This window comes from Phycodurus eques, chromosome 14 (genome assembly GCF_024500275.1).
Source record: "Phycodurus eques isolate BA_2022a chromosome 14, UOR_Pequ_1.1, whole genome shotgun sequence".
Classification (NCBI taxonomy): domain Eukaryota; kingdom Metazoa; phylum Chordata; class Actinopteri; order Syngnathiformes; family Syngnathidae; genus Phycodurus; species Phycodurus eques.
In genome coordinates, this window is record NC_084538.1 from 9,946,793 (window position 1) to 9,973,407 (window position 26,615).

Sequence of the window (26,615 nt, forward strand, 5' to 3'; positions counted from 1 at the left end):
TGATTCATATGATTCATATGTTATATGAATCCGTTGAATCACATTCAACTGTGAGGGAAAGGCACAATCGTTGACATGTATTGTGCAGGTTTACCTAATGGTGTGGTTTACGTGACGTCATGCAAATTCGGGTAATGTACTGGAGCTGATCGTAATTCAGCACGCAAGCAGCGGAGCCGTGCACTCCCGTATCCGTTTGCATCCGTCATAGGCGGTCCAGTTCGGGCGGGTTGGGCGCAACCAAGCGGCGTCGTCAGCATCACCGCGGATCCGCCAATCGGAGCTCCACTCGGGGCAGATTAACCCGCAGCGCCCCGGTGGTGCTCCGCGGTATCCCCAGAAACAAGGCTCGCGTCCGGAGCAGATGGGGACTGGTGGTTATTTGCTAAAACCTTGATCACATCGAGCCACATATTTGAGTTGTAATCGGCAAACGTAACCGAGCAGGAGATGGACGCTGGCTCGACCACAGGGGACAGCACGGATGCCATAGTGATGGAGGATTCGTCTCCAGAAGAAAGAGACACCCTGGATGCTTATCGTAGGTGGGTTCGTGTGGAGTAATTGCTTCATTATTTCAAGAAATCAGCTTGCTGTGAACAATTCAAGTAGGCTGCCGACCGCTTCTATTGTTTTACCACGCTGGACACTTCATTAGGTACACCTACACATTCATCCAACAGAGAGAACACATTTTGCCTTTACAAAAATACTACTCATCATCTGAATGAAGGCGCATTTCAAAAACCGTATTTTTAATGTTATTATTAATTATTTTTTTTTTTTTTTTTTTGCACTGGTGTACAACTGCACAATATTCCGCCCCTCTCAACCGAATTATTAGGAACACCTCTGATGTTGTGCTGTTAATCCAATAGGGTCCAATACAACACCTCACAAATTATGCATGTGACAAAGTCAGTTACGCAGCCTTCCATTTTCTATACCGCTAATCCAGTTCATGGGAGCTGGAGCCAATACCAGCTGACTTCGTCTGAGAGATGGGATACACCCCGGACTGGTCGCCCATCAATATCAGTGCACCTATGGAGACAGACAACCATTTCACTAAATGGGAACTGAACCCACACTGTCTGCACAGACGTGAACCACTACATCATCAGTGACTCAGTTATGCGTATTCGATGTTCACTTGCCATATCGCGGTTCACTACTTACGGATATTGATCTTAATTCGCTATATCACGGGATATTTAGGGTATGCTATCATATTTTTTTTGCAGCTTCTTAGCCTAAAACAAAACTACAATGGCAAAAGACAAATTCATTCAAACATACTACAAGGAATAAAATGTCCATAGTGTACAGTACACCTGTGCATTACTTATTTTGTTTAAGAGTTTAAAAGGCGTATTGTAGAGGTTATTTGGCGTGCGGGGAAGATTATTAAGAGACTGGGGAGGTTCATAGAGCTTTAAAATATGCATAAATAATGCCAAAAAATGTGGTCACGACTTCATAGATTTCACCTATTGCGGGGACCTAACCCTAATAATAACCTTATTTCTATTTATTCCCCAAAAAATCTCTCAGCGTGAAACGACAACAGGTTAATTGTAACTTCTGCCATCTCGTGGAAGAGCATTTAATTGTTGAGCCTGTCATTATGTGTCGCTAATAAATAATAAAGACATTAATAGTAGTAAATAATTTTCGGACCAATGAAGTGAAATGAAATCATTTCCTGTGGCACATTTAATGATCTCTTAAGGCACTGGGGTTGGGAATCACTGAATTTAAGAATTGTAGTCTCCCTTTGGCCTGAAGTCAGCTGGGATAGGCCCCAGCTCCCAACAACTCTGAACAGGACAAATGGTATAAAAAAAATAAATAATAATAATAAATGGAAAGAATAATGGAAGAAAGGCCATGCATTTGGTGATTTACCATCAAATAAACTATTTTCTGCTTTACTGTAATACAAACATAAATGCAGACAAATGCCACATGTATCTTCCCTGATAACGTCTGATATACAATCTTAGAAGGCTTGCAAAACTGCAGTGTGGCGAAAGCTGTTGCAAAACTATTCCGTTCTGATCAAACACACAAATTTGCAACATCTGGGAATGGTGTACCTAACAAATCAGAACTGTTAAAACTGTAAAACTTTGTTTTATTGTGTATTCCAGCTTGTTTTGATGTGGAATTGGGCTCGCTTGGTGTCAGGGTGCAATAAGAATTTACATTCGTAGCACAGGGTGAAAACTGGCTGACACCGCCATGGATTATTTTTGTACTCGTCGGCTGAAATATTGATGAGTTGCGCAAATTGCTCGCCTCGTACGCGCGTGTGCTCATTACTACATCTTTGCATAACAGCAAAAATAAGATGCCAGTTAGTAAGCATCTAACACTGATTTAGTAATGCAGTGGCTAGGTGGAGACAACAGACTTATTTTATTCGTTTGTACCATGTTACAGGTTAATGTAATAACAACTAAAACCACTGCTACGGCACACTCCTCAATCCCTGTCCCTTATTAGGAGACGCACATTAAACACTGTGAGCTCATTTGCCTATGTTGATTTATTGCGTCGCCATAGTGACAAGACAGGGAAGTGCGGTCACATCTAGTCCACTGTGGAAAAACAAGCATGTGTTACACAGGCAGCAAACATCATTTCAAACCCATCTTCTGACAACATTACTCTTAAAAATAAATGGCTTAAAAGATGATTTTACTTTAAAAAAAACAAGACAAATTAAAAAAGGCATTTTAATTTACTCATTCACTGCCAGCCTTCCCAGTTAACATGGATACTTGACTTCTAAAGCCGTCAATGGCAGTGAATGTTATTAATAGCCACTCAATAAAGTAAAGACTTACACACGCAAATACTCCCCGTAACCTCCACTAACAACTCATGCTAAATTTAGCTCCTCCCCAAAATAAAAGGATCTCTAAGTCGAGATGCGTCACTTCAACATACTTCCTTGACACCAATTACTGCTTTCCTATAAACCAGGGCTTTGGCACCATCTTGTGGTATTTTAGGGTATTTCAGAAAGAGCATTAAAAATGTGAAAGTGAAAAGTTGCTTTCCATATGATGAATCCTATTTTATGTGTAATCAGATCATTTTTGACTAGAAATACAACTATTTTTGGTAAAGTTTTTTTTTTTTTTGCAGGGCAGTCTTAGATCCCGGCCTCTCTCTCTATACAGTATGAGCAATAAGAAAATAAACAGTCCTGCAGCCTGGTGGTGTTTGTGTTCAGTCGTTAGATCGATGGAGGAGAGACAGCCCAAGCAATCATTGTTGCCATCCATAAAAGCTTCAGCTCCATGGATACACAAGGATGTGAAGTACTGTATATCAATATAGCACTACATTTGACACTGCATGACAAACATCTACTCAAGCTTTTACCTCCCATTTTTCTACTTTCTTCTTTAGTTGATTGCTTCCACTTTTCACATTGTGGCACCCAGAGCTATCCCGCATTAGTTCGGCTCATAATTATGGGGGGAATATACGAGGTCAAAGCAAGCCAGGAATAAAGTAGTTAAGATTTGGAAATGTTTTCCCTTTTTTCATTCGTCCCGTGACTTGTCCTCCACAGTGGGATCCCGGTGCTGTCGCTGTGCCCTCCCGACAGCGTGTATCCGGAACAGACCAATCTGAATGCCATCCAAGCCGAGCGGGAGCTGTGTGACAGCTGCAGCGGCCTCGGCGGACGCGCTTCGTCCAGTCAGCTTTATCACCAAGTATGTATAAAATTTTAGGATATACACTACAATCGTGCATGCATGAGCTTACTGAGCCAACTGGTAAAATTCTATGGTCCCAAGGATTTATTTTTGTAGTGGACAATAAGATTGGCTTGTATGAGAAATTTCAAGACTGGCTCATGTATGAAGGCGCTTGGGCAGTGAAATTTGTTATTTTGCCACCATCAGGTGAAATTCTATGGTCCAAAAGAGTTTTGGACTTGAGTGAGATGTTTCAAATCAATCAGTTTCATAAAAGCACTACCATCTCGTAAAATTCTATGGTACATTTCCGCCCCCCCCCATACAAATGAGGTGTGCTTGTGTGAGACATTTAAAGTTAATCACACTCACGGCCTGTCAATTTTGAAACGGTCAATTCTAATAACAGCGTCACAAGCTAATGCTCCATAATATAGTTCTGGAATACAAAGAGCTGGGCTTGAATGAGAATTTTAAAGTCAGTCACACTTATGGAGTGAGGGGCTTGGTCTGTCAACAGTAACTCCAGCTTCAGACCAGCGCCAAAAGTACCATGCAGGTGTACCTAATGTTATCAGCATATTGGTGCATATGATGATACCGATTACACCGGTCCTATGCATCCAAACCCTGCATTTAGGTTCCCCAGGATCAAGCTCAGCTCCATAAATGCCCCCACTGCAGCCCCTACAGTGCTCACAAGGCAAACGCGTGCTGCGGGCAGAACAGCACCGGCGGCCCTCACGCCGAGCAAGGTGTGACGGTCCAAGTGGGCCACAGCTGTAGTTCTAGCCATCAGACGTCTCACCAGCACCGTGCGGCGAGGTGTGACGGGCTGCACGGATCCAGTGAAGGCGTTGACAGGGATGGAGGACGCTACTGCTTTGTGAGAATGTAAGAACACATCTCCCCATCCCTTGTGTGTTTGTTTTCAACTCCAGTTTCACATGACGCAGAATGTCATAGAAAAGCTGGAACATTAATATTAACTCACAAATTTGTTTTCTCAAATACCTCCAATCGGCAACTGGGTAAATAAATGCCCTGAGCTAATATTTGCAGAAATACAGTATCTTTGTAAATAAAGACAGTTTGATTCAGGTCTTGAATTGTGGTATGTCAATGTGCCTAATGAAGTCAGCGAGTGTCTTGCGCTAATCAAATATAAAAAACAAACACTTACTCTGTCATTGACAGCTTCTTCTTTTGCCGGTCTTCATTTGTACTTCCCACTTGACAGTTACTCCCAGATGCTGGTGGACTACCCGTTAGAGGTTCTCCTGGGATGTGCCTTGCTAGTCCTCGGATGCTCTCTGGCTGGCCTCTTCATTGGGCCGCTGCCGGACTTCTCGGAGCCTCTGCTGGTAGGTCTCGTTGAGATTTTGAGCTCAAGAACTTTTGTATGTCATACAAAAAGACAAGCAGTGTATTAATGATGTTCAAATGAGACCAGTAGAAGACAATTGAGTTCAGGTTAGGGTGGTACAAGTTCAAGTATAGAGAGACAAAACTCTTATCGAGCTCCGATTTATTCAATGTTAAATCAAATTTTTCCAACAGAAATAATTGAATTAGCCGAATTAATGTGTTACAGAGACAAACTGTCACCATCATAAAACTTCGAGGCAATGTTTTACTTTTGCATTTTAACATTCTTCACTGTTACACAAGTGTAAAAAAAGAAAAATATTGCTAATTTTTGCTAATGCAAAATTCAATTGCATACGCAGCCTTTGATGTCACAAATCACTAAATACAGCTTCCTTTGTAAAGTACGTTCCATTCTTCTCTTATTATTCTTGCCGCGTTAGTGCCGAGAGAGATTTTGTATTGCTTTCTTCTTCCACAACGTCGACATTTTTTTTTCCATTTCTTTGGGCATCACATTTTGCCATCACAGTACCCTTCTATGGTGGCATCAAAAAATCAATAAATCAATAAAATCAAATTAATAAAAAGGCAACAGCAAAACACTTTAGAAGCCGAAGCCAACAGAGATTTCCTGACGTCTGCATGACAGGCATTTGAAGTCCAGATCGAGCTTTCCTGGAAATTTTGGTTAAGCTTCAAATTGTACGACATTAGGGTCATTCAAATTTAGCGGTTCCGCTGCAACCCGGAAAATGTCTGTTTCTTTCTGAAGTTAGTGTATTGCTTTTCAAACAAAATTCTCACGAGGACAAGTTTCTTAAGGTTTCTCAGGCACAACCAGGGAACAATTTGCGTTTAAAACAAAGCACACAGTCACAATTAAATTAGAATTAAACTCTCTTTTGGGCCCATCTCTTTGAAATGGAAATAACGACTCTTCCCGACCACCTCGGGTTGATTTTTAATTACTTTTCCCGTAATGACTTCAGTCTCATCTCCATCATTCGTCATAATGCTGCACTAAAATGAGATCAAATTACACGCTGTAATTTTGATGAATTGAATTAAATAAATAAGTAAGGCATTCCCACAGGAGCCAAATTAATTATTGGGAAAATTAAATGTCCTGCTCTTTGTGTCAGTTAAGGACAATCCATATAAAATTTCAGCTTAACTGACAACAGCTAGATGACTCCTACATAGAAATTGAGCTCTCGATTTGGGCACGACCATCCACAGTCTTTTTGTTTGGATTTTTGTTCATGTGCATGTTGTTTCTTCAGGGCTTCAAGCCACGAGGGACAAATATCGGAGTTCGCCAATCCAGCTTGTCCAAGCTGCAGGAGAGCACTGGCCCAGGGAAACCATTCTCTCTTTTTCCACAGCAGCTCAGTAAAAGGTCAGTGAAGAATATAGCTGAAAGGCATGCTCTCAAGACAACAAGCTCTGCCCCACACAAACACATTTTCCATGATGGTAACAACTCCTCTCAGTACTGTGAATCAGTCTTAGGGCACTAGTCCTATTGTTCAATTACCTTCTTCACAGCAATCATCTCGACATGGTAAAGCAGTAAACAATAGGACAGATGGTCTCTTTGTTGCTTTCAGCAGTGGCGATGGCATCCACAACACCACTGGACTTCGATTAAAGAGGATGCTAGCCACTGACTCGACTTCAGAGTCATTCCTCTGCGACGCTCCCGGTGAGTCAGTCTTGATCACAACATATCGATGGACATTTGACAACATTTCCTCGGCCAACTATGGGGTTAATTAACAATGACTTTTCATTTCTTAAGAATAAAATGACCGAGTTAGCAGCATCTCGGCTTCTTGCAGCCAAGTAGTTCTTTGCATTTTGCCTAAATTGCTTCAGACTTGAATAACCAACACTCAATTCCAGACGTATTCTTTAAGCTCTCTTAACCAATTTTCAATGTCATTATATTATTATTGTACACATGTGACAATATTTTTGTCATTGTGGGTGTATTTGTAAAATATTGAGAGGTTTTGGGGTGTTTTGCGGTTCTGCCGTTTCAAAGGTGACAGGTTTTTGTCTTAGAGCAGGTGTGTCAAACATTTTTGTCACGGGCCACTTTCTAGATACGGTTTCCCTCAGAGGGCTGCCACGATGACTGTGAAACCATATAATTGTTTCATCGTCTCATCATATTAGTACAGTACATGTACATAAATGGATGGATGGATAGTTTTGAAAATCGCAATCAAGGATAATAGTTCATTCAACTACTGTTCAAGTTACTTTAAAAAGGGTTTTGGTAACAAAAATGCTTAAACATGACAATTTCAAATTTTGGTCGAGATTTTAGCAAGAATCAGGGAACTTGATGCACATGATTTGCTTTTGCGGGCCACATAAAAAGACGTGGCGGGCCAGATCTGGCCCCCGGGCCTTGAGTTTGACATCTTGCGTCTGAGAGTATTGCAATCTTTGATTTTGATTCTATAGCATTACAGGCTTAGCGCAAATAGTTTTAATTGTTTTAATTGAATCCCTGCAATACAGAATTGTTTTAAATGCAAGAGTAAAAGGATGATTCACAGGTTGCCATATTGTATGTTGCGTCCATCTGTCTCGCCCTTTGCAGGCCAGCATTTGGCGCAGCTGGTGTTCCGCTCAGAAAGCTCAGCCAGTCTCTGGAGCCTAAAAGCCATCCATGCCATGTGCGAGATGGAGCAATCCAGGGTATGATCTGATCTACTATACGATACCAATCCCTCCAGTTCACCTTTAGTCTTCAGCCATCTGCTTGCTTCGTTAGCTCCTCAATCATCATCTTATTTTGACGAGCCAGGTTGAAATCTTTGGGAACACTGGCTCCTGTGAAACTTAATTGGTTAATTAGTTGCGGGACGTTTTCAAAAATACCGCCCTTGTTTGCCTCAGATACGCTCCCAGGCTCAGTTCCAGGATGTGTGCCAGCAGCACGTGAGAGGCGAGGCTGAGGCGGCATCCAGAAGCGGCTGCTGTCTCAGCTGGTCCCTGGGAAATTACTTAGCCGCCCTCACTAATGCCTCCTGCTGCCGAGGCCTAACCTCACACCAGGTAGCAAACACACACTTGCCAACACACTGGGATCCAAAAAGGTCCCTTTGTACCAGTAATTCTTTTTTGCCAAATTTGAAAGCTGTTTAATGTTGATTTTATTCTTCATCGCAGATCTCTGAGGCGCTCAACCTTCTCCGGAGGTGTGCGCCTTACTACTACGATGGACACCTAGTGGAGACCTGTTTTCAGAGCCACACATATAGCAGCTGCTCTTCTGTCCCATCACGCTGCAAACAGTCCCGCATAGTGTTCCAAATCCTGCACTTCCTGGTTGATAAAGATTTCCTAGGCCCGCAGACGGCAGAGTATCAGATCCCGACCCTCAAGTACAGTCTTCTGTTTCTACCGGTGGATAAGGGGGAACGCATGATGGAGATCTACATGAGCAGTCTAAAGGGAAGAGATCTGACGTATAAGAATACGACTATCACTGGCATGGACCTCGGAATCAAGCAGACACTGTTTAAGTATTATCTAGCAAGAGACTCAGTGTTCCCCATCCTTGCAATCATTTGTCTTCTTATCACAATGGCTCTCTATCTGCACTCTCTCTTCATGGTGGCATTATCTGTGGTAGCAATTAGCGGGTCCCTCCTTACTTCCTATTTCCTCTATAAAGTAGCATTTCGCCTGACTTTCTTCCCGCTGGTTAACCTTTCGGCAGCGCTTATACTCCTGGGAAGTTGCTCCAATCAAGTTTTTATCTTTGCAGACTTCTGGAATATGCAGCTGTCCCAGAAGCCCTCAGCATCCCTAGAGAAGAGAGTTCACAGGGTTTTGCAGGAAATGGGCTATTTGATTTCAGCTTCGGGATTGACCTCGAGCGCAGCGTTTTGCTCTGGTTATCTTAGCAGCATCACGGCTATTAGATGCTTTGCCGTTTATCTTGGAACCGCCTCATTCATCAGTTCCCTCATGGCGCTCGTGTGGCTGCCATGCTCTTTCATCTTGCGTGAACGTTACATGGGAGCATCCTCCGCATCCGCTTCGCCACAGGGGTGGAAGCCCTGTTGTGCCAAAAACCCAGACGGATTCTGGGATGCAAGCTCACGCAAGAGGTGCCTTTTCACATTTGGGCAGAAGCTGAGAGAAGTAAGACGAGGTCTCACTGACACGTCCAATTTAGTGTTCCTCAAAATCCTGCCTTGCGGAGTGGTGAAGTTCCGATACATCTGGGTGTGCTCCTTTGCCGTGCTGGCTGCGGGTGGCGCGTACATGTCCTGCTATGATCCCGGAATGAAGCTGCCTACTCTAGACACCACGATCGCTCAGCTTTTCCGCTCCAGTCACCCGTTTGAGAGATATGACGCTGAATATCGTCACATGTTTATGTTTGAGAGACAGATGAGTGGAGAGGATAGGCCTGTGACATTGATGCTTGTTTGGGGCATCAAACCGACCGATAACGGAAATCACTTTAACCCAAAAAGCAATGGTTCTTTGGTTCTTGATCCTGACTTTACAATGAGTGAACCTGGTGCTCAGGTTTGGTTGAGGGATCTGTGTGGACATGTGCAAAACCAAAGCTTTTACTCTGCACCTTCCCTTCAGGACAGTGACGCAATGATAGATAATGTCTGCTTTGTGGAGCAGCTATTACACTGGGTCTCTTTCAGAAGGTGTTCAGAGAGTGATGACACACTCCCTATTTGCTGTAACAATGTCTCTTTTCCCTTCCCTCCTCGTGTTTTTGAGGACTGCCTGAGAATGATGCTGGCAGAGAGGTCCGCCAAGGGACGTTTGACACATGGCGGCGGCGCGTACTTCCAGCCAGATGGCCGGATTGCCGCCCTCGTGCTAGCATTCAACACCACATACCGCTACAGCTTCAACTTCAGCCAAACAAATGTTTTCTACAGAGAAATCCTGGAGTGGTTTAACAAAGAAATATCGGGAGCACCGCCAGGGTTGGAAAACGGCTGGTTCATCAGCCAGCTGTCTCTTTTTGACCTCCAACAAGCCTTAAGCTCAGAGATGTTGGTGGTAGCTGGCACTTCAGTGTCTCTAACATTTGTTTTTCTGCTCTTAACCACCTGGAATATTCCGTTAAGCGTATATGGAACCGTGGCTGTAGGTGGCAGCGTGTTTGTCACCGTCGGACTCCTGATTCTCCTGGAGTGGCAGCTGAGTGGCATCGAGGCTCTTTTCATCTCATCTGCAGCCGGGTTATCGGTTGAATTTGTAGCCAACTATTGCATTTCCTATTGTTTTGCACCTCATTTAGACAAAATAGGGAGAGTAGCACATTCCACTAAGAGGATGGGATGTCCTGTAGCAATAGTTTCTGGTGCGTTTTTCTGCACTGGGATCATCATGCTGCCTTCGACGGTCCTGCTCTTCAGGAAATTGGGAATTTTCTTGTTTCTGGTGAAATGTGTAGCATGTGGATTTGCAACCTTCTTTTTCCAGTCACTCTGCTGCTTTTTTGGTCCTCAGAAAAATTGTGGGAGGATTGCGCTCCCGTGTTTGTCAGAGCCGTCCGGCGAGATGCGGTCATCTTGCTCAGGAGCAGAACCGAGCCCCTTGTCCACTAATGGGGCCTTAGGAAGAGCTAGAGCGAAGAAGCCTTATGACAAAGACGCAGGTGGCTACCTCTACCCAAACGAACAGAGGCTGAAACAGACGGGAACAGGAGGTGGGGTCAGGGGGCCAGAGCAGTACGAGCTGCAGCCTTTGGCCTATCGACTGAGTGACAGCTTTGAGAACAGCACCTGTACCAGTAAGCTGTCTAATAGGCCGTCTGTGCTCTCTGATGAGATAGATTACTATGGGAGGGATGCATCCTTGGACGGGGAATGTGGGGAGATATGTAGTCGCCAAGCGCCTCCAGCTCTGCAGACCTCATCTCCATACAAAGAGAACCCAACACGAGCTGTAGACCTGACAAAAGATGACATGATCAGTGGCAAGAGGCTTTGTAAAACCTGCCAATATCGTTCTAATAGGGTGCTGCAGTGGACCAATAAAACAATTTCATCGCCATCGAGCATGGATGAAAGTGTAAGGGGCCACACATTTGAGACCACTGACCAACCATGTCTGTGCACAGAGGAGCAAACCACAGAGGAAAGACTTCTTCGGCCCTCCTCGCAGTCTGCGAGCTCCTGCGACTTTTTGGATGACTCTAACGAAACATGTTTGAGTGACATTGAACCGGGGCCTTCAAATGCCAATCGAAGCGATGGAGAAGCTCAGTTACAACCGGGACACCTGAACGGGAAGAGAGACACTCTGCGTCTCTCACTTAGAGAGACAGTTTATGAGCTATGTAGTAAAAGTCGTAGCAGTCAGACTGAGGAAATTGTCATTTTACCCAACAGTAAACCAGACCTTCCGGATATTTGGATCAAGAGAGATGCACAACGAGATGATACGCTTTAAGCAGAACACTGTGCAGGAATAGACTTAATCAGTGGCTTCATGCAAGTATATGGACAATAGCTCATTAGACCAAGAAAAACATGCTGGTCTAATGACAAAAGCATGAACCTTAATATTTGCAGAAAACATTCAAATCAATCAGTAGGACAACTGATTACCTTAAGTGTGATCAAGTACTGCAAAACCATTGGTCTGCACCTGCACACTGTACCACTGGCCTCTTAAACCTACAACTCTCACAGGATGCAAAGATTTTACCTCAAATTACATTTAAATAGAACAATAGTGACTGTCTTCCTAAATTAATGCTCATAAAACATGCACTAAGTCGGGACCTGACATCAGAAGTCATCAGAATTTCACTAAACAACCTACAAAACAATATCAGAGAACGCATCAGAGGGAACATTGAGACAAACCAAACCATCATAGACAATGTACGCTAAAGATACTGACTGTCAAATTTAAGGACGGTTGAAGTAAAGAAGCAGAACATTTTACACTTGTAGTGACACCTTTGGTCAATGGAGAGCGCTCCTGCGCAGCAAAATCAACAAATGTATTCACATCTAGATATTGTAACACTTTTTATATTTTAAGGTTAACGATCTGTCTAGCTTGTCAAAATTGGGACAAAACTGTCAAAACTTTGAGACTGATTCAAACTGGCAAGCAACTGTGAGGGTCCTAACGCATTAGTTTGAGTTGGTTCTATTGGACCACAATGTTCGTCCCTTGTGGCCATTGAGGAAGCCATCGGTTAAGTGTGTGTTATTTGTAGTGTCCAAATTTATAAGCATATAGTGTTTCACAGTGAAAATCAATGCAGTCTATACCTGTGCCGTTACCTGCAAGTTTACATATGGGAGGGTTTCAGTGCGTTATAATCATCCATCCATCCATCCATTTTCTGAGCCGCTTCTCCTTACTATGGTCGCGGGCGTGCTGGAGCCCATCCCAGCTGTCATGGGTATACCCTGAATTGGTTGCCAGCCAATCGCAGGGCACATACAAACAAACAACCATTCACACCTACGGGCAATTTAGAGTCTCCAATTAATGCATGTTTTTGGGATGTGGGAGGAAACCGGAGTGCCCGGAGAAAACCTACGCAGGCACGGGGAGAACATGCAAACTCCACACAGGCGGGACCGGGGATTGAACCCGGGTCCTCAGAACTGTGAGGCTGATGCTCTAACCAGTCGTCCACCGTGCCGCGCGTTATAATCAAGCATCCATAAAGTGTGTTTGAGTTTTGATAACGAAACGAGTAATTTGCTGACTATTCCAACACTGTTTGAAGAGGTAATTATATTTGGAACATAAATGCTTCATCTATACCCAAACTCCAACCATATCCATTTTGTCTTTCATTACAAAACAAAGACATGAACAAAATGTGCCAAATGTCTTGACTTTTATATGCAAAGGTACCTGTGTGTGTGTGTGTTTTTGTGTGTGTATGGTAAATGGGAATGTTCATATTATTGTGATGTCGTACTGACTATGAAACTGAAAGTGTTTGAGGTTCAGAAAATTGTCTCATTAGAAGTGTCATTGCTACTGCATCGTGACAATTCTTTAATGAGCCTTCACGACTTAATCACACTTGTCGTAGAATCATTTATTGCAGGCTTTTGAAGAGAAGAAAAAAAATAAGGTCACTTTCTTCGTTTACAGGACTCTAGTTACATTTTTCCAGTCAGCTGAAATTAAACATTTTACTGCAGACTGACTTTTATTTGCTATCTTGTTGAAAGCTAATTTGCGATTTCGCATCCTTAAATTAAAAGCATTAAAGGAAAGACAAACTCATTCTCTCCCCACTGTCCGATTAAGTCCACTTTCAGGATTCATTATGACTATAAGATTCTGTAGCATGTACTGTTAAGTGTGTCGCTAAACAACCACTGAAAACCTTGTTAATGCCGTGTTTTTAATCAGCATCGACACTGGCTGACTGTGAAGACAGGAGCTGGTCGTGCATGCTTGTTTTAAGTAATCGAGTGTCAACAACCTTGGATAATGAATGCAATATTTTAAAGAACATGAAATAGAGGTATATTTTAGCTCATCAAAACTGGGTGGCTAAATTAGCCATTAAAAAAAATGAAATATGGTGTGCAAAATGTAAATTGCGAACAGTTCATTTGATCTTGATACACATTGTTACAAGCTGGTAACAAGAACGACTTGTGTGTCCTGTATCATATTTGTTTGTCATAGGAAACCATTTCCATTTAGACGCATCCAATCAGACATTCCACAAAAGACGCCCGAAACATTTCTGGTGTTAAAGTTGCGTCAATATCACTATAAAGTGCCTTTGGTGCCCTCATAGGACTCACCCAGTTATCATGAAAATGTAGCAGAATAATGCAACTCTAAAGTCTTATTATAAGTGGCACACATTTCCACACATACCAGTACAATGATAAGTCTCTTGCTAAGTGTAGGTCCACCATTGTGCTCATTAAATGCTAACACTACATGAAAGTGTCAACCCTGCCAGCAAGCTAACATACTTTTCTGTTTGCGTGTACATTGTCTGCTTGCTGCTAATTTATTAAAATAAAATATAGGTGCTTTACCAGTATGCATTTCTAAGAACGTAACATTTACTTACAATATACAATGAATATAAAGTTAAATGAAAAATCTCAACTTATTATTATTTGTTTTGTTTTTTTTAAATGTGAAATGGGACTGTCTCAAAGGCACCTGGTAGTATTTACGCAGCTGTCTAAAAATCGTTGTTTAGAAGGTGTTCTTTTAAAATACTGCTGTAAAACAGTTTAATTGCATTATGTGTTATGACTTGTATGCATTTACTTTTGCAAAGAAAATAATTCCATTAAAAAGAAAATAGGAACAAATATGGTTGTTAAAGGACAGCAAGACTATCTGAAAGGATGGCATCACATACAACTATAATTCTTGTAAAAGCAATGTACGTTTCCATATTTTCTCCCTAGTCACCCCCCCCCCAAAAAAAAAATTATATATATTTATCACTGATAAATCAGTTTAATGTGGAAAGCAATTTTAAAGACACCTTACGTATTGATCTTGTGTCAGTCTATTTCCAACCAATCATCTTTAGCCCAGTCAGGTAACTGTGTAGAATATTCAAAGTCTGGTCCTTTGTAGCGCAAGGCGTGTAGGTACATGATGAGTTCTTTTTCAGTAGGGTCAGCTCTTACAAGTTTGCACTCACTACACAGGGGGTCTGCTGGCGTCTGCATTCGGGCTTTATGTGATTTATCCGGAAGAGGGTCTTGAGATTCTTTGGGTAAGGTTTTGTCACTCTTAACGTCTGAAGAACTTTCCGCCTCCTTTGCGGTGGCCTGTAGTATAATTTCTCCACTCTTCTCAGCTTTACAAGATCCATCTTCCAGTTTATTATCCTTCCGTCCATCTTGCGATAACATGCTCCCGTTGTCAGATACATCCAGCAGGTGGAGGTTCTGCTGGCCCTGATGTTCCTCCACCAGAGCTTTGAGGAGCTCCTCGTCACTCTTTCCCACTAAACCCCCCTTACCCTTGTGAGGACCCCAGGCGGAGGCGCCGTAGATTGGATCGTTGAGGATGGGGAAGCCTAGGTACTGGAGGTGCACCCTGATCTGATGGGTGCGGCCAGTAAGGGGCAAACAGCGCACCACGCTGTTCTTGCCATTAAAGCTAAGTCTTTGGAATACCGTCCGACACTCCTTCCCCTTCGGGTCGACGCGGCAGAGCCCGATTTTAAAGGACACCACCAGGATGGGCTCCTCGCAGACCAACTCACCATCTGGAAACTCACCTTCCACTCGGCACACGTACTCCTTTTCAAGCTGTTAGAAAAAAAATGTAAGATCTTAAATGCTCTCTCATGCATGAGGGGCGTGGAACAAGCAAGAAACAAAGAACCTACCTTCCTGTCTCTCACTAGCTGATCCAGTTTCTTCGAGACCTCCAGAGTCCTAGCAAAGAGCAGCACTCCCGAGGTGAGTCGGTCCAATCTGTGGACCGTGTGCAGCTCCGAAATGCCGCGCTCTTTGCCGAGGATGAAAATCACTGTGTTGTGTCGGAAACGGCCGCACGGGTGGACCGGTATGGAGGCGGGCTTGTCAACCACAAGGACTTCACCGTCATCCACCAGGACCTCCAGGGGCTTGCCAACTACAGGGGGCTCATGACGGTGAACGGTATTCTTCATGTGGTCATTGTTCTGCGTCAGGGACACAATGGAGGCCTCAGCTAAACTTGAATGTGAAAGAATTACTCCCTACTTTCAACTTTTAAATATTACAGTGGAATGATAGAAGTCAAGCACTACTCAGGTCAAACAATTTCTAATTCCACTACATCTGGGGGTAAAACAAACATCTAAAGTTGCACAGAAACCTGTACAGGGCATTTCTTGACATGCAAGATTTTGAGCTTACAAACGGAGAACAATGAACTAGTTTGCGCAGCTGCTTTGTGTGGCACAAGGACACGCTCAGTTTCAATTGAATTTCTAAAGATGTTTTTAAAATATTTACTGTAATTCTGACTTAAAGCTGGAGTTTGCAGTTTAAAAAAGACAACAAGACTTTAGTCATATGTTAAAATTGTCTCCATGACCTGACAGTAGAATATTAAAATTGTATTTTGAAAAATTATCCCTTTCTGACCCCATCTAATACCTCTGATTTAATTTGAAGTATTATTTTTAAACTTGGCATGGTGGGACAATAGCCAATGAGATGGTCACGGCTCCCGTCACTGCACTCATTTGCACACGGAGGCTATTGCGGGGAAACACGAAAGTTCTCATTGCGTGTCAACGCGTTGTCGGTCGCTAATCAGGGCCTCCTTGATAGCGAATAAACTACACCACTTACAATCCTTCTTACACGTATCATTGACGTCATAACAAAGGGAGGGCGAGGAGTGGGTAGGAAAAGACTGACTAGCATGATTATAATTGCCAGAAGTGTGGACTCAAGTCACATGACTTGGACTCGAGTCATGAATTTGATGACTTTAGACTCGACTTGACAATATGTAAAAAGACTTGGTTTTTACCCAGTGCCTCCTAGTGTTCCTACTGACATTCCACAGTTGGACAGAATTGTGCCTTTATAGCAAGATGACAAACTTGTGTTCCTTTTTTTTTGAATTGTCGTATGTTTTTTTTTTTTATTCTCAAAAGAAATGCTGACTTATATTTGTTTGAAATTGCCTCACGAGAAATGTTTGTAGACAAGAAAATTCAGTTCCTGCTATATGCACAATGTGAATTGAAGAAAAATACTGTTGATTATCTAAAAGAGTTAAGTGATTGGTCTTTCATTACTAACTGAAATGCCCAATTTTATCTTGTGAAGTTATAATTGCTCTTTAACCAAGCAAAAATATATTTTGTCCTTAAACTTGATTATTCCGATAGATAGAATAACATAGAATAATATAGAATAACTGAAAACGTACTATCGATTGGTTTTGAAGGTGCAAATATTTTGAGTAGCCCCTTAGTTTTCTTATAAAGGTTCAATGCACTTTTAAATCAAATTTGTTTTGATAAATAAAGATTGACTTTGAAATATACTAAATATGTAAATGCAGTATAAAATATATACATATGAAGTAGTATATAATTGCGTGCTGTTGTGGTGACAAAATGGCATGATGATTTGGGCTCATCACGGCACTGACCTTTAGTACTACAGACAGGTCCTCCACGGGGGTCTCATTCAAGCGGATGCGACCCTCTTTGACAGCGCTCTGGTAATACTCTATGGACTCTGCTCGGAACTCACTCTCAAACACTTCCAAAAGGCTCTTCCCTACCCAGCGACCTTTGCAGTAGGTCTTGAAGTCAAAGTAATACGGGTGCACTTTGCGCAGGCCGTCCTCGAAGTAGTACGAGGTCTCCTCGAAATGCTCCCGGCTGAAACTGACACCCGGGTTCCGCTTCTGCGGAGGAGGCACGTATCTCTCCCCGGGACGGAGCTTCTTTCCTCGGGCTCCTCTCCGCCTTTTGCCCCCGCCGCTCGCCTCGTCGCTTTTACGTTTGCCGGCTACTTTGGAGTCTTCCACCGCGATTCCCCCCGCAGACACCGGGCTGCCTTCTTCCACCTGCTCCATGGAGTACACACTACGAATTATGACGTTAAGTTGCCGTTTCTTCCGTGGCCAGTCACCGGGTAACAATTTGTCACCTGAATGGCTATTACGACATGAAAGAGCGCTTTTACGGAAATTACATAGCACAGAACTGTACAGAACGTATAAAGTTTTGTTCACTAAACGTCTTGTTGCTTCAACGCGAAGTAAAAATGACAAATGTGGAGTTAATTTGCCTAAACCTACGACCGTCCAACCCGCGTGCATCGCTGAGGTCCTTTTCAAACAGCAGACGCACTTATGTGACGTCATTATGTAGTCCCAATAAACGTGTAGTTTATAGTTATAGCAGCGTTCCATTCATTTCCCAAATTAGAACTATATAGTACATGTGTGTAATACTGTATATAAGTGGTTCTCAAACTTTTTACACCAAGTTCGACCTCAACAAATACATAGCTCTCCAAGCACCACCATAATGACCAACATTGAAACACTATAGAGTAACGCAGTAGGCCTAAATGTTCATAAAAACAATGCCGAGGTTTTATTCCTACAACGTATTTACTATATAATTTATTGTAAATCGCTGTGACATTATGCACAGTTTGACCATTAACACTGTACTTAAATACAAAAAACAACTTCAATATGATTCAATTAAAATGTATTGCACATGCAAAAAAAAACAAAAAACAACAACTTCATGCCAATGTTTGATTGTATTGGCTGTTTGAAGTGTACATTTGATTTGTATTTTTAATTCAGTGGTTCTTTCGTGTACTACCACTGGTACTGGTGCACACTTCACACTGGTGCCGAGAATCACGACTATGTAATTTAGCAAAATATCAATGTATAAATACCATAAATGACAATATATGATTGCTATATTATTAATAGTTTTGCAGTACATCCAAGCCGATCTTACAAATTCATCAGTACATCTTAAAATTTCTTGAAAAAAAAATAAGTTTCACCGCACAGAATTCACACTCAAAGCCACAAATATATTGTGTAGTAATAGTTAATGATTTAATTTTACACATCTTATTTCAATTTGAGGGATATAAAATATTCAGGCCCAGTTTGGGTTGAATTATATTGAGTAGTAACAAAAAGGTCCCAATTTTCCCTTCTTTTCATGAGCAGTATCGTATTTAGTTTGTCCATTTGTAGCTTATAACACAAAACGTTTTACATAATATATCATACTGATATAATATCAATATTTTCAAACGCCTTTGAAAACCCAACTACGCATGTTGTGGCACAAGTGCAGCATGTTTTACAAATATATATATATAAACTTGAAGTTGCTATTTATTTTTATTAATAAACTTGGCTTGTGTGTATGTGCCCTTACTTTTGACCGTATTTAAAATCTGAAGTTCTCAAAGAAGGTTACAAGATTCAAAACAAACATTGATGAGATTTTCCAATGAGCATTCATAGAAAAGCACTCCTGAAGGGAAAAGTTGGAAGTTCACAATGGTTAAAATAAATTATTTCCATTTTTATGCTAAATATGCACACTTTCAGTTACCTACTCTTATTATAGTCCAGGGAGACAATGGAGTGAGGAAAACAGAGCCAGATGCTCCTTGTGAATGTCTTAAGGTTACGGAGGAAAAAGTGAACATAGGAGTACGAGAAAGCCAGGAAAGGAACTTAAGGGGTTGAAGACATGGAGCACAACCCCGCCTCCTGCAGGGGGGAAGGGACAACCACACCGCAGTCAGAGCTCACCTCTGAGAAGACAAATAAAGCAAAATTATGTCGTTTCACTCAGTAATATTAGACACATATAGTGGCGATAAAAATTCTACACACTCCTGTTCAAATGTTTTTGTGATACTGTAGGGAAAAAAATGAGACCTATATATGAGAACCCAGATTCAAATCCTGCCTCCCCTGTGGGGAGTTTGCATGTTCTCCCCGTGCCTGTGTGGGTTTTCTCCCACATCCCCAAAAACAATTATGGTAGGTTAATTGAAGACTCTAAATTGCCCATAGGTGTGAATGTGAGTGTGAATGGTTGTTTGTTTATATGCCCTGCGATTGGCTGGCGACCAGTCCAGGGTGTACCCCGCCTCTCGGCCAGTGTCAGCTGAGATAGGCTCGAGCACACCCGCGACCATAGTGATGATAAACGGTGCGGGAAATGGATCGATATATACTGTATGTATATAATTTAAACCAAACCATTGCTTGTGCTGTAAAATGTGACCTCAAAAATGTCAGTAAAAGCCTACTCGAACATCTCAAATTTATTTGGTGTTAATCAGGGGCATTTTAAATGGTGCCAGGTGTTTGTCACTCCCATTAAACATGGTTGATTGTAATTAATTAATTCTGAACAGCCACATCTCATTATAAGAGGGTGTGCACACTTCTGCAACCTCATTAAGTTGCTCATTTTTATTTGCACTCTCAAAAGGAATTTAAAAAATTTCAATTGAGTTGTACAAGCTATAAATCACATTAACTGGAAAAACTTTTGAAATAATTCATCATGGTCTCATTTTTTATGTCACAAAAATCTGGCATTTGAACAGGGGTGTCCACTGAAAATAATTAAGCTTGTGTGCACAAACGACGGGTGAATGTCGTGTTACGATATACCCCGGCCACTGTCGTCTCTTGTCTGTCAGGGGGACGTAAACCACTCCCATCAAAGCTCTTTTGAGGAAGGTGCCGTCACTCTGACGTTCGTACTGTTCCAGCACCTGACTGCCACCGTCGGGGCCGACTGGCAGCACCAAGCGCCCGTTTGGCTTCAGCTGCTCCAGGAGCTTTACAGCAGGAGGACGGGGAATTTAAGAAGCACAGCTGTATTACAGGGTATTTTTATTCTCCTACACTTTTTCTACAGTTGAACCTCTGAAGTTAAACACAATATGTTACAATATTTGTAATGACTATAAAAATAATTAGTTCCAGGCTCAAACGAGGAGGTTACAGTGTATTTCATTTTCATGTGGCTAAAATGCATACATACAGCCTTAGGAACAGTAGCTGCAGCTGCACCAACATGAATGGCATCATAAGGGGCTCCCTCTGGGTACCCGAGCCTTCCGTCTCCCACTGTGGACACACACAGACATAGATGGCGTCTTCCAAATTTGTTTTAAACCAGTGGTCTTCCCTATCCTAGAATTTGGACATCACTGTCCTCAAAGGAATAGTTAGTCCCCCCCCCCCCTTTTTTTTTTTTTTTTTAGATGCAAATAAACTGCCGACTCTGGACCCCAAGAAGCTGCTCTCCTATGTTGTGCCTGATGCATTTGTGACAATGCGACAGACTCCGTGATTGTGACGTGAAACAAACAGTCAGTGTCCGTGCACCCTACTTAAGACTTTGAAAATTGGTTTGTGTGTACCTTGCTTAACTCACCCACAAGTCTGATGCGTCCAGAGGCGATAAGATCCGGGTCATCCGCTTGGACGTTTCTGACTGAACTTTGAACCAGTTCATCGATGTGTTCAATTCCCACCACTCTCCCACTGTCTCCTGTCTGCAGACAGGAGAGAAGAGGGCAGCTGCTGAGGGAATCAAATGAGTGAAGCGTCCACACTACGTAACAGCCACATGACCTGATTGTGACATTTACCATTCTTGCAAAGCAGGCCGTGAGATAACCACTTCCTGAACCGACGTCCAGGGCCGATGCCCCTTCTGTGAGTTTGTCGCTCAGCAGCTCCAAAGCGTGGGCGTGCTGTCAGGACCAGAGGACATTTGAGGAATGATTTCATTTCATTTTAAACCTCCTTTAATATAAATCTCAAACGATCATTGAGGGCAAGCCCTCATTTTCAATGATGTCAAGAGGACATGGTACAGAAAAAGAAACAACAACAGCGCAAACATTATTAAAATCAGTCATTTTCAAAAGTGCGGCACGGTGGACGACTGGTTAAAGCGTCAGCCTCACAGTTGTGAGGACCCGGGTTCAATCCCCGGCCCCGCCTGTGTGGAGTTTGCATGTTCTGAAATTGCCCGTAGGCATGACTGTGAGTGCGAATGGTTGTTTGTTTCTATGTGCCCTGCGATTGGCTGGCAACCAGTTCAGGGTGTACCCCGCCTCCTGTCCGATGACAGCTGGGATAGGCTCCAGCACGCCCGCGACCCTAGTGAGGAGAAGCGGCTCAGAAAATGGATGGATGGATGGATAATTTGCAAAAGTAAAATACAGTAGGAAATTTGCTCTGAAACAGTACAAACATCCAATTGTTTTGCTTTACTTGTATCTGATGATTATGTACTCAAATATAAGACTACATTCATACGCTTACCATGTGTGGCGCACTGATGGTGGCTCGGAAGCCTGTGACAGGAAACACACAGTCACTTTCACCAAACACACTTCTGTGGCAAACTGATGCAAGTTGGTGCGTTGGCAAAGAAAAGCCTGTAATGGAGACCTATGGACTGAGGAGAGTCTGCGTATGGATAATCCCTGGAGTAGATCCGTCTGTCTGTGGCCAGCATGGCATTGAACACTCTGTCACTGTGGATCACGCCATGATCTGAAAAAGCAAATAGATATTAGAATGGAATTATGGTGATTTGTTATTTATGAGCAGATTTAAATGGTTTCCTCAGGAGGAACAGCCAAACCGGCTTCTCTTAGTCAATACAGTCACGTGATGGGTATAATACAATGTACGGAATTTGAGAATAAAAGGGGACATCGTATTGAAAATTGACTTTTTTTTTAATTTTTTTTTTTTTTACATCTTGTATACAAATAGTTAGCTCTCTGGAGTGCCCATACTAAAACAACCAAGAAATCCCTAGTTATCTGCCCATTTCTGAAACTGCCTGTGAGCTCATTAACATAATGAGCACCACCACACCAGGTTTCGCTGCCCAAGACCTGATCAGCTAGACTGGCAGAAGATCCAGAAGCACTTTCAAGACTGCGGGAGTTGACGTCCGATCCACAGTTTGAAAAAGCACTATCATGCATAAACACCCGCATCCCTCACAGGGTCAACAGCCCTGCTGTCATGTCAAAGCCTAAGGGTAAGCAGAGCTGCACTGAGTTTTGTTGGCTGCGCAGAGTAGCGTTAGCCGCACTAGCTTTTGATAAACGGCACAGTGCTCGGTGAAGTTGTCGATAAGTGTGTTTCGTCACATGTCCATGCGTCACATACACAGTGGCAGTAAGTACAGTACTTTGTATTTAGTTTTCTTGGCTAATTATTTTTCTAACGACTTTGGTAAGCAGCCATTGTAGAGATTGTATTTACCCCTGAGCCTGGTTATGAGCTCCTGGTGCGTTTTGCCACTGGACATCCACGCCATGGTCCGGGACAGCAGCACCCCCATCGGGATCGCCACTATTGCCAGACGCAACGCAGCTCGCATCTCCTACACCAGATTTCTCTGCACTGACATGATGAACACGAATACTGGCAGGCTCTATTTTATCAATAAATAAATGGAAAAGTAAGTAAGGCTTATATGAAGCCAAACACGCGCAAACTAAACAGCAAAGTAGCGTCTTATTTCGTTTGTTTACCGGAGCAGTCGCAAGGAGGACACCGGACGGACTTCCGGGTTGACCGACAGCTAGCCAATCGTCTCCCGAGTTTTAACTGGAAACCAGAGTAATCCAATCGTATCGCACATATAGTTGACTGATGGGTCTTTACGTCCAATCATTCGTCACAAAATACGGAAGTGCACCGCTGTTTTACTCGTTTATCCCTTGAAGCTAGTCCATCATGGAGACAGTAAGCTCCTAAAGCGGATCTTTTTTGTTAATAAAAAATAGATAAGCAGAGGAAATAGGCGACCTATTAAATATTTACATTAAGGTAAGACGTGTGTTTTTATTACAATGATATTTTTGAAATTCCAAAATGACTACTTCTACTAGGTTGGTCTTACATTTGCATATTTACTTTAGCTGTTTATCCGTTTCTGATTTAAAGTTCTTCAATGTAACAGATTCTGACGTCTATTCACATAACAGACTGCAAGAGAATGATTGACGACTTCGAGAAACAGGAGGTTCGGAGCAGCGGGGAGCTCTGGTCCCAAATTTGTGGTCCCAGCCTGCCGGAGATCCAAGCAGAGACATCCCGGGACAACAGTTCCGACTTTCAGGACTCTTTTCAGCCGGCGGGAGGGCAGGGCAATGGCCAATCTAACGGGACAAACACCACCGGTTTGTCCTGTGCTCAGTGGGAACCCATGGAGGATTCCGAGACCTACATTGCCAGTTTAGGTTTGACTGTTTCCCCACATCTATAGCATTCATGTCAACTGGGGATGGAAATCAAAAAACGTTCCCTTTTTTTTTTTTTTTTTTTTTTACGTGCTTCCCAGTAATTTTCCTCAGGATTTTCCAAAAAATGGCAGTCTGTCAAAATGCTGTCAAGTTGGAATGGCCGCTTCACCCTAAGTACAACCCCCCAATAATTTTTTAAATTGAATGATAGGTTCTGGAGAAATTTAGTTTGTGTGTGTGTGTGTGTGTGTGTGTGTGTCAGAAAATTGGCCCTTTTGGGAAGTGTTTTAGTGTGACATTGTCTGTAGAAAATCTGGTCATAAAATGCCTTCAAATTAGGGCGAAACAGTATAACTTGATTATTTACAATAGTAATTAATAAATTTCAGACCAATTAAGTGGAATTCAATAATTTCCCACGGTACATCACATGATCTCTCATAGTACACTAATGTGCTGTGGTACAGGGGTTGGGAATCACTCACCGAAAACATTTCATGATTTTACCCAGAAAACAGAAATACACACTTTTCAAAGTGTTCCAAGCACTTTGTTCTTGTCGTTTCAGGTTCTCAAAGATTTTACACCTCCAAAAAATAGTTAGCTCTCCAAGTACTGTCATCATGATTAATGATGGTGTTGGTCAGTCGTGTAGTACACCTATGTGTTCATTGAAAACAAGTGAGGTTTTAATCCCAAAAAGTATATTTGATATTATTTTAAGCCACTTTATCACTATGCAAATTATGAACATTAACACTGCACTTAAATATATGCACTTAAAAAAACCTACTTAATGATTCAATTCATTTAAACATTGTACCTAAATAAATGTTTGAAAACAAACAGTTTTAAAAGATGAAATGCAAATGTTTTGTTGTGCTTAAACGTTAATTACAACAGAATTGTACTTTTGTTTTTTGTTTTGCCTCAGAGAATCGACTGAAGCGGCTCAAGGGACAGTCCAGCGACATCACCTCCAGGGACATGCTGCGTTCCTTGTCTCAAGCCAAGAAGGAGTGCTGGGATAGATTCCTGCACGATGCTCAGACCTCCGAGCTCTTCCAAAGCAGCGACATGGATGAGAGGTATGAAGGGACGATGCGTTCACAGGGGCACGTGTTGCACGGACACAAATAGGATATCAAAAGTGAAAGCATAGCTTGTCAAGAACTTTTTCTCTGACACAGGCACTGAAATGTTTGTGTGCAGAAGGGCGGCATTTTTAATATTGTGGGCCCAAAAAACAAATGTTAAGAAATACGGTGTTAAAATATAATTTATCCTTGCGGTATTTTGATGAAACTATGTTCCAAGCATGTTATTAAGATACTTGGGAACAATTTTTAATTGGATTAATTTCATTAATTTACTGCATGAAATGTAAGGCGTCTTACATCACGCATTTTCCTGCATCAATATTATTCTTCTATTCTCGCCTTCTTGCAACGCCTCTTGTTAAGGCTGTTGCTTCTTTTAAAATAAGAGTTACAAAAACAGCCACAAGAACACAGAAAAAGGCAAACAGTTTGGGTCCAATTTGACCCATTATGACATTGGACATTGACAATTCTTTCACCCAGAAATTCACCCAAAATAGAAAATATTTAAAAATGCCTTTTTTTTTTTTTGTTCTGCTACAAAGTTTGTGTACACTGAGTCTGTTCCAGGTCAAATTTTACCCATGTCTACTAAAATGGATTTAAGGTGAGTGTGTGTGTGTGTGTGTTAAATCAAGGAAAAGTGGCAATGATGGGAATCTACAAACTGTGAAACTCTACTGGTCATGCCATACATTTTTTTTTTTTGATGGGACAGTGGTAACAGTGTTCAAGAGGGAGTCTAAATTAGTCCTGGGAACTGTGTGTGTTCCCACCATATTTAAACAGGCTACTGCAGCAACATGCACCCGATGGTCTTTGAAGAATCATGGGGGAGTTTGGAAAAACTGAAAAGAGTCAAAGAGCATAGGAATGTTTTTTTCATGTCTTGGGTACAATAGAATATCACATTGTTTGATCTTTAGATTTTTCTTTTTCAAAAATTTTAAGTGGTGTAAAACAAAAAAAATACTCCCTTTTCTCTGAAGCAAGGCTATTAATAAATTTTGGAAAGGTCTGAAAATCATGACAATATTCTTGGCCAGGGTCAAAATTGACCTGGAACATACTATTTGTGCATGGAAAATAAACAGTGTGTGAAACAACGTACTATAATGGTTGACTTGTGTGCCACTCTTGGTAGTGCTGTTGAACACTTGAAGAGGTGGCTGGTTCCAGAGAAGGTGGCCATCAGCGCGGAGGAGCTGGAATATCTGCTGAGGCCATCTCAGACCAAGGAGCCCACCCAAGTGGAGGAGCAGGCAGGACACGGGGACGCAGAGGAAGAGCGTTACAATGCTGAGAATGAGGCTCAGAGCCCTGAGAAATGACACTGAAACACTTAAAAGAAGAAAAAATTACAGCATCAGGCATTTTCCTGTTTGTTAGTCATCTTTTTTGTTTGTGCCATTTGTATGTATATATATATATGTTTTAACCACAGGAGTTAATGATGCTTTATCTGTCACATTGAATGCTCTACCTATAGAAATGCTAATGAAGGGCCACATGCAGTATAAAAATGTAGATGCTTAAATTCATGTAAAAATGCATTCTTTCGAAGGTGAATCGACATGTTCATGTTTACCCCACATCATAATGATGTTTGAGCCATGTTTTCAATAAAAGATTTA

General features: G+C 42.1%; 4 protein-coding genes across 5 annotated transcripts; 2 read left to right on the forward strand and 2 right to left on the reverse strand.

Moving 5' to 3' along the window:
- The first annotated feature begins 346 nt into the window (after positions 1 to 346).
- disp2 (dispatched RND transporter family member 2) lies at positions 347 to 11,623 on the forward strand. Its single transcript, XM_061696492.1, has 9 exons — positions 347 to 545; positions 3,590 to 3,734; positions 4,360 to 4,613; positions 4,960 to 5,083; positions 6,374 to 6,489; positions 6,701 to 6,795; positions 7,705 to 7,802; positions 8,004 to 8,162; positions 8,277 to 11,623. Exons 1-9 carry the CDS (start codon positions 451 to 453, stop codon positions 11,544 to 11,546), a joined length of 4,356 nt encoding a protein of 1,451 aa, XP_061552476.1. The 5' UTR covers positions 347 to 450; the 3' UTR covers positions 11,547 to 11,623.
- Positions 11,624 to 13,150: 1,527 nt separating this feature from the next.
- Positions 13,151 to 18,865, reverse strand: rpusd2 (RNA pseudouridine synthase domain containing 2). The gene is made up of 3 exons (XM_061696766.1): positions 17,229 to 18,865; positions 15,460 to 15,756; positions 13,151 to 15,379 (listed from the first exon to the last, which is right to left on the reverse strand). Exons 1-3 carry the CDS (start codon positions 17,997 to 17,999, stop codon positions 14,621 to 14,623), a joined length of 1,827 nt encoding a protein of 608 aa, XP_061552750.1. The 5' UTR covers positions 18,000 to 18,865; the 3' UTR covers positions 13,151 to 14,620.
- An 84-nt stretch (positions 18,866 to 18,949) lies between these two features.
- On the reverse strand, positions 18,950 to 23,212 carry pcmtl (l-isoaspartyl protein carboxyl methyltransferase, like). The gene is made up of 9 exons (XM_061696767.1): positions 23,168 to 23,212; positions 22,896 to 23,067; positions 22,065 to 22,169; positions 21,936 to 21,967; positions 21,254 to 21,358; positions 21,037 to 21,157; positions 20,641 to 20,726; positions 20,265 to 20,434; positions 18,950 to 19,390 (listed from the first exon to the last, which is right to left on the reverse strand). The coding sequence occupies exons 2-9, from the start codon at positions 23,011 to 23,013 to the stop codon at positions 19,378 to 19,380; spliced, it is 750 nt and encodes a 249-aa protein (XP_061552751.1). The 5' UTR covers positions 23,014 to 23,067; positions 23,168 to 23,212; the 3' UTR covers positions 18,950 to 19,377.
- A 145-nt stretch (positions 23,213 to 23,357) lies between these two features.
- Positions 23,358 to 26,615, forward strand: ccdc32 (coiled-coil domain containing 32). Of its 2 annotated transcripts, none has more exons than XM_061696374.1 (4): positions 23,358 to 23,465; positions 23,599 to 23,878; positions 24,816 to 24,969; positions 26,126 to 26,615. In XM_061696374.1, exons 2-4 carry the CDS (start codon positions 23,635 to 23,637, stop codon positions 26,310 to 26,312), a joined length of 585 nt encoding a protein of 194 aa, XP_061552358.1. In that variant the 5' UTR covers positions 23,358 to 23,465; positions 23,599 to 23,634; the 3' UTR covers positions 26,313 to 26,615. The 2 variants fall into 2 exon arrangements, with proteins under 2 accessions (XP_061552358.1, XP_061552357.1); XM_061696373.1 differs by having other exon boundaries at positions 23,624 to 23,878.

Bases quoted from the DNA above. Each gene is read 5' to 3' on its own strand.
- rpusd2 (XM_061696766.1), bottom strand. From the start codon at position 17,999: ATGGAACGCTGCTATAACTATAAACTACACGTTTATTGGGACTACATA. The intron at 15,757-17,228 runs GTCAGTGCCGTG...TCCCTGACGCAG, and splicing joins ACCTGTCTGTAGTACTAAAG to AACAATGACCACATGAAGAA. The intron at 15,380-15,459 runs GTAGGTTCTTTG...TTTTTCTAACAG, and splicing joins AGCTAGTGAGAGACAGGAAG to CTTGAAAAGGAGTACGTGTG.
- pcmtl (XM_061696767.1), bottom strand. From the start codon at position 23,013: ATGCGAGCTGCGTTGCGTCTGGCAATAGTGGCGATCCCGATGGGGGTG. The intron at 22,170-22,895 runs GTAAATACAATC...TTGCTTTTTCAG, and splicing joins GCTCATAACCAGGCTCAGGG to ATCATGGCGTGATCCACAGT. The intron at 21,359-21,935 runs GTAAGCGTATGA...TGGTCCTGACAG, and splicing joins CCATCAGTGCGCCACACATG to CACGCCCACGCTTTGGAGCT.
- ccdc32 (XM_061696374.1), top strand. From the start codon at position 23,635: ATGATTGACGACTTCGAGAAACAGGAGGTTCGGAGCAGCGGGGAGCTC. The intron at 23,879-24,815 runs GTTTGACTGTTT...GTTTTGCCTCAG, and splicing joins GACCTACATTGCCAGTTTAG to AGAATCGACTGAAGCGGCTC. The intron at 24,970-26,125 runs GTATGAAGGGAC...CACTCTTGGTAG, and splicing joins AGCAGCGACATGGATGAGAG to TGCTGTTGAACACTTGAAGA.
- disp2 (XM_061696492.1), top strand. From the start codon at position 451: ATGGACGCTGGCTCGACCACAGGGGACAGCACGGATGCCATAGTGATG. The intron at 546-3,589 runs GTGGGTTCGTGT...TGTCCTCCACAG, and splicing joins ACCCTGGATGCTTATCGTAG to TGGGATCCCGGTGCTGTCGC. The intron at 5,084-6,373 runs GTAGGTCTCGTT...TTGTTTCTTCAG, and splicing joins ACTTCTCGGAGCCTCTGCTG to GGCTTCAAGCCACGAGGGAC.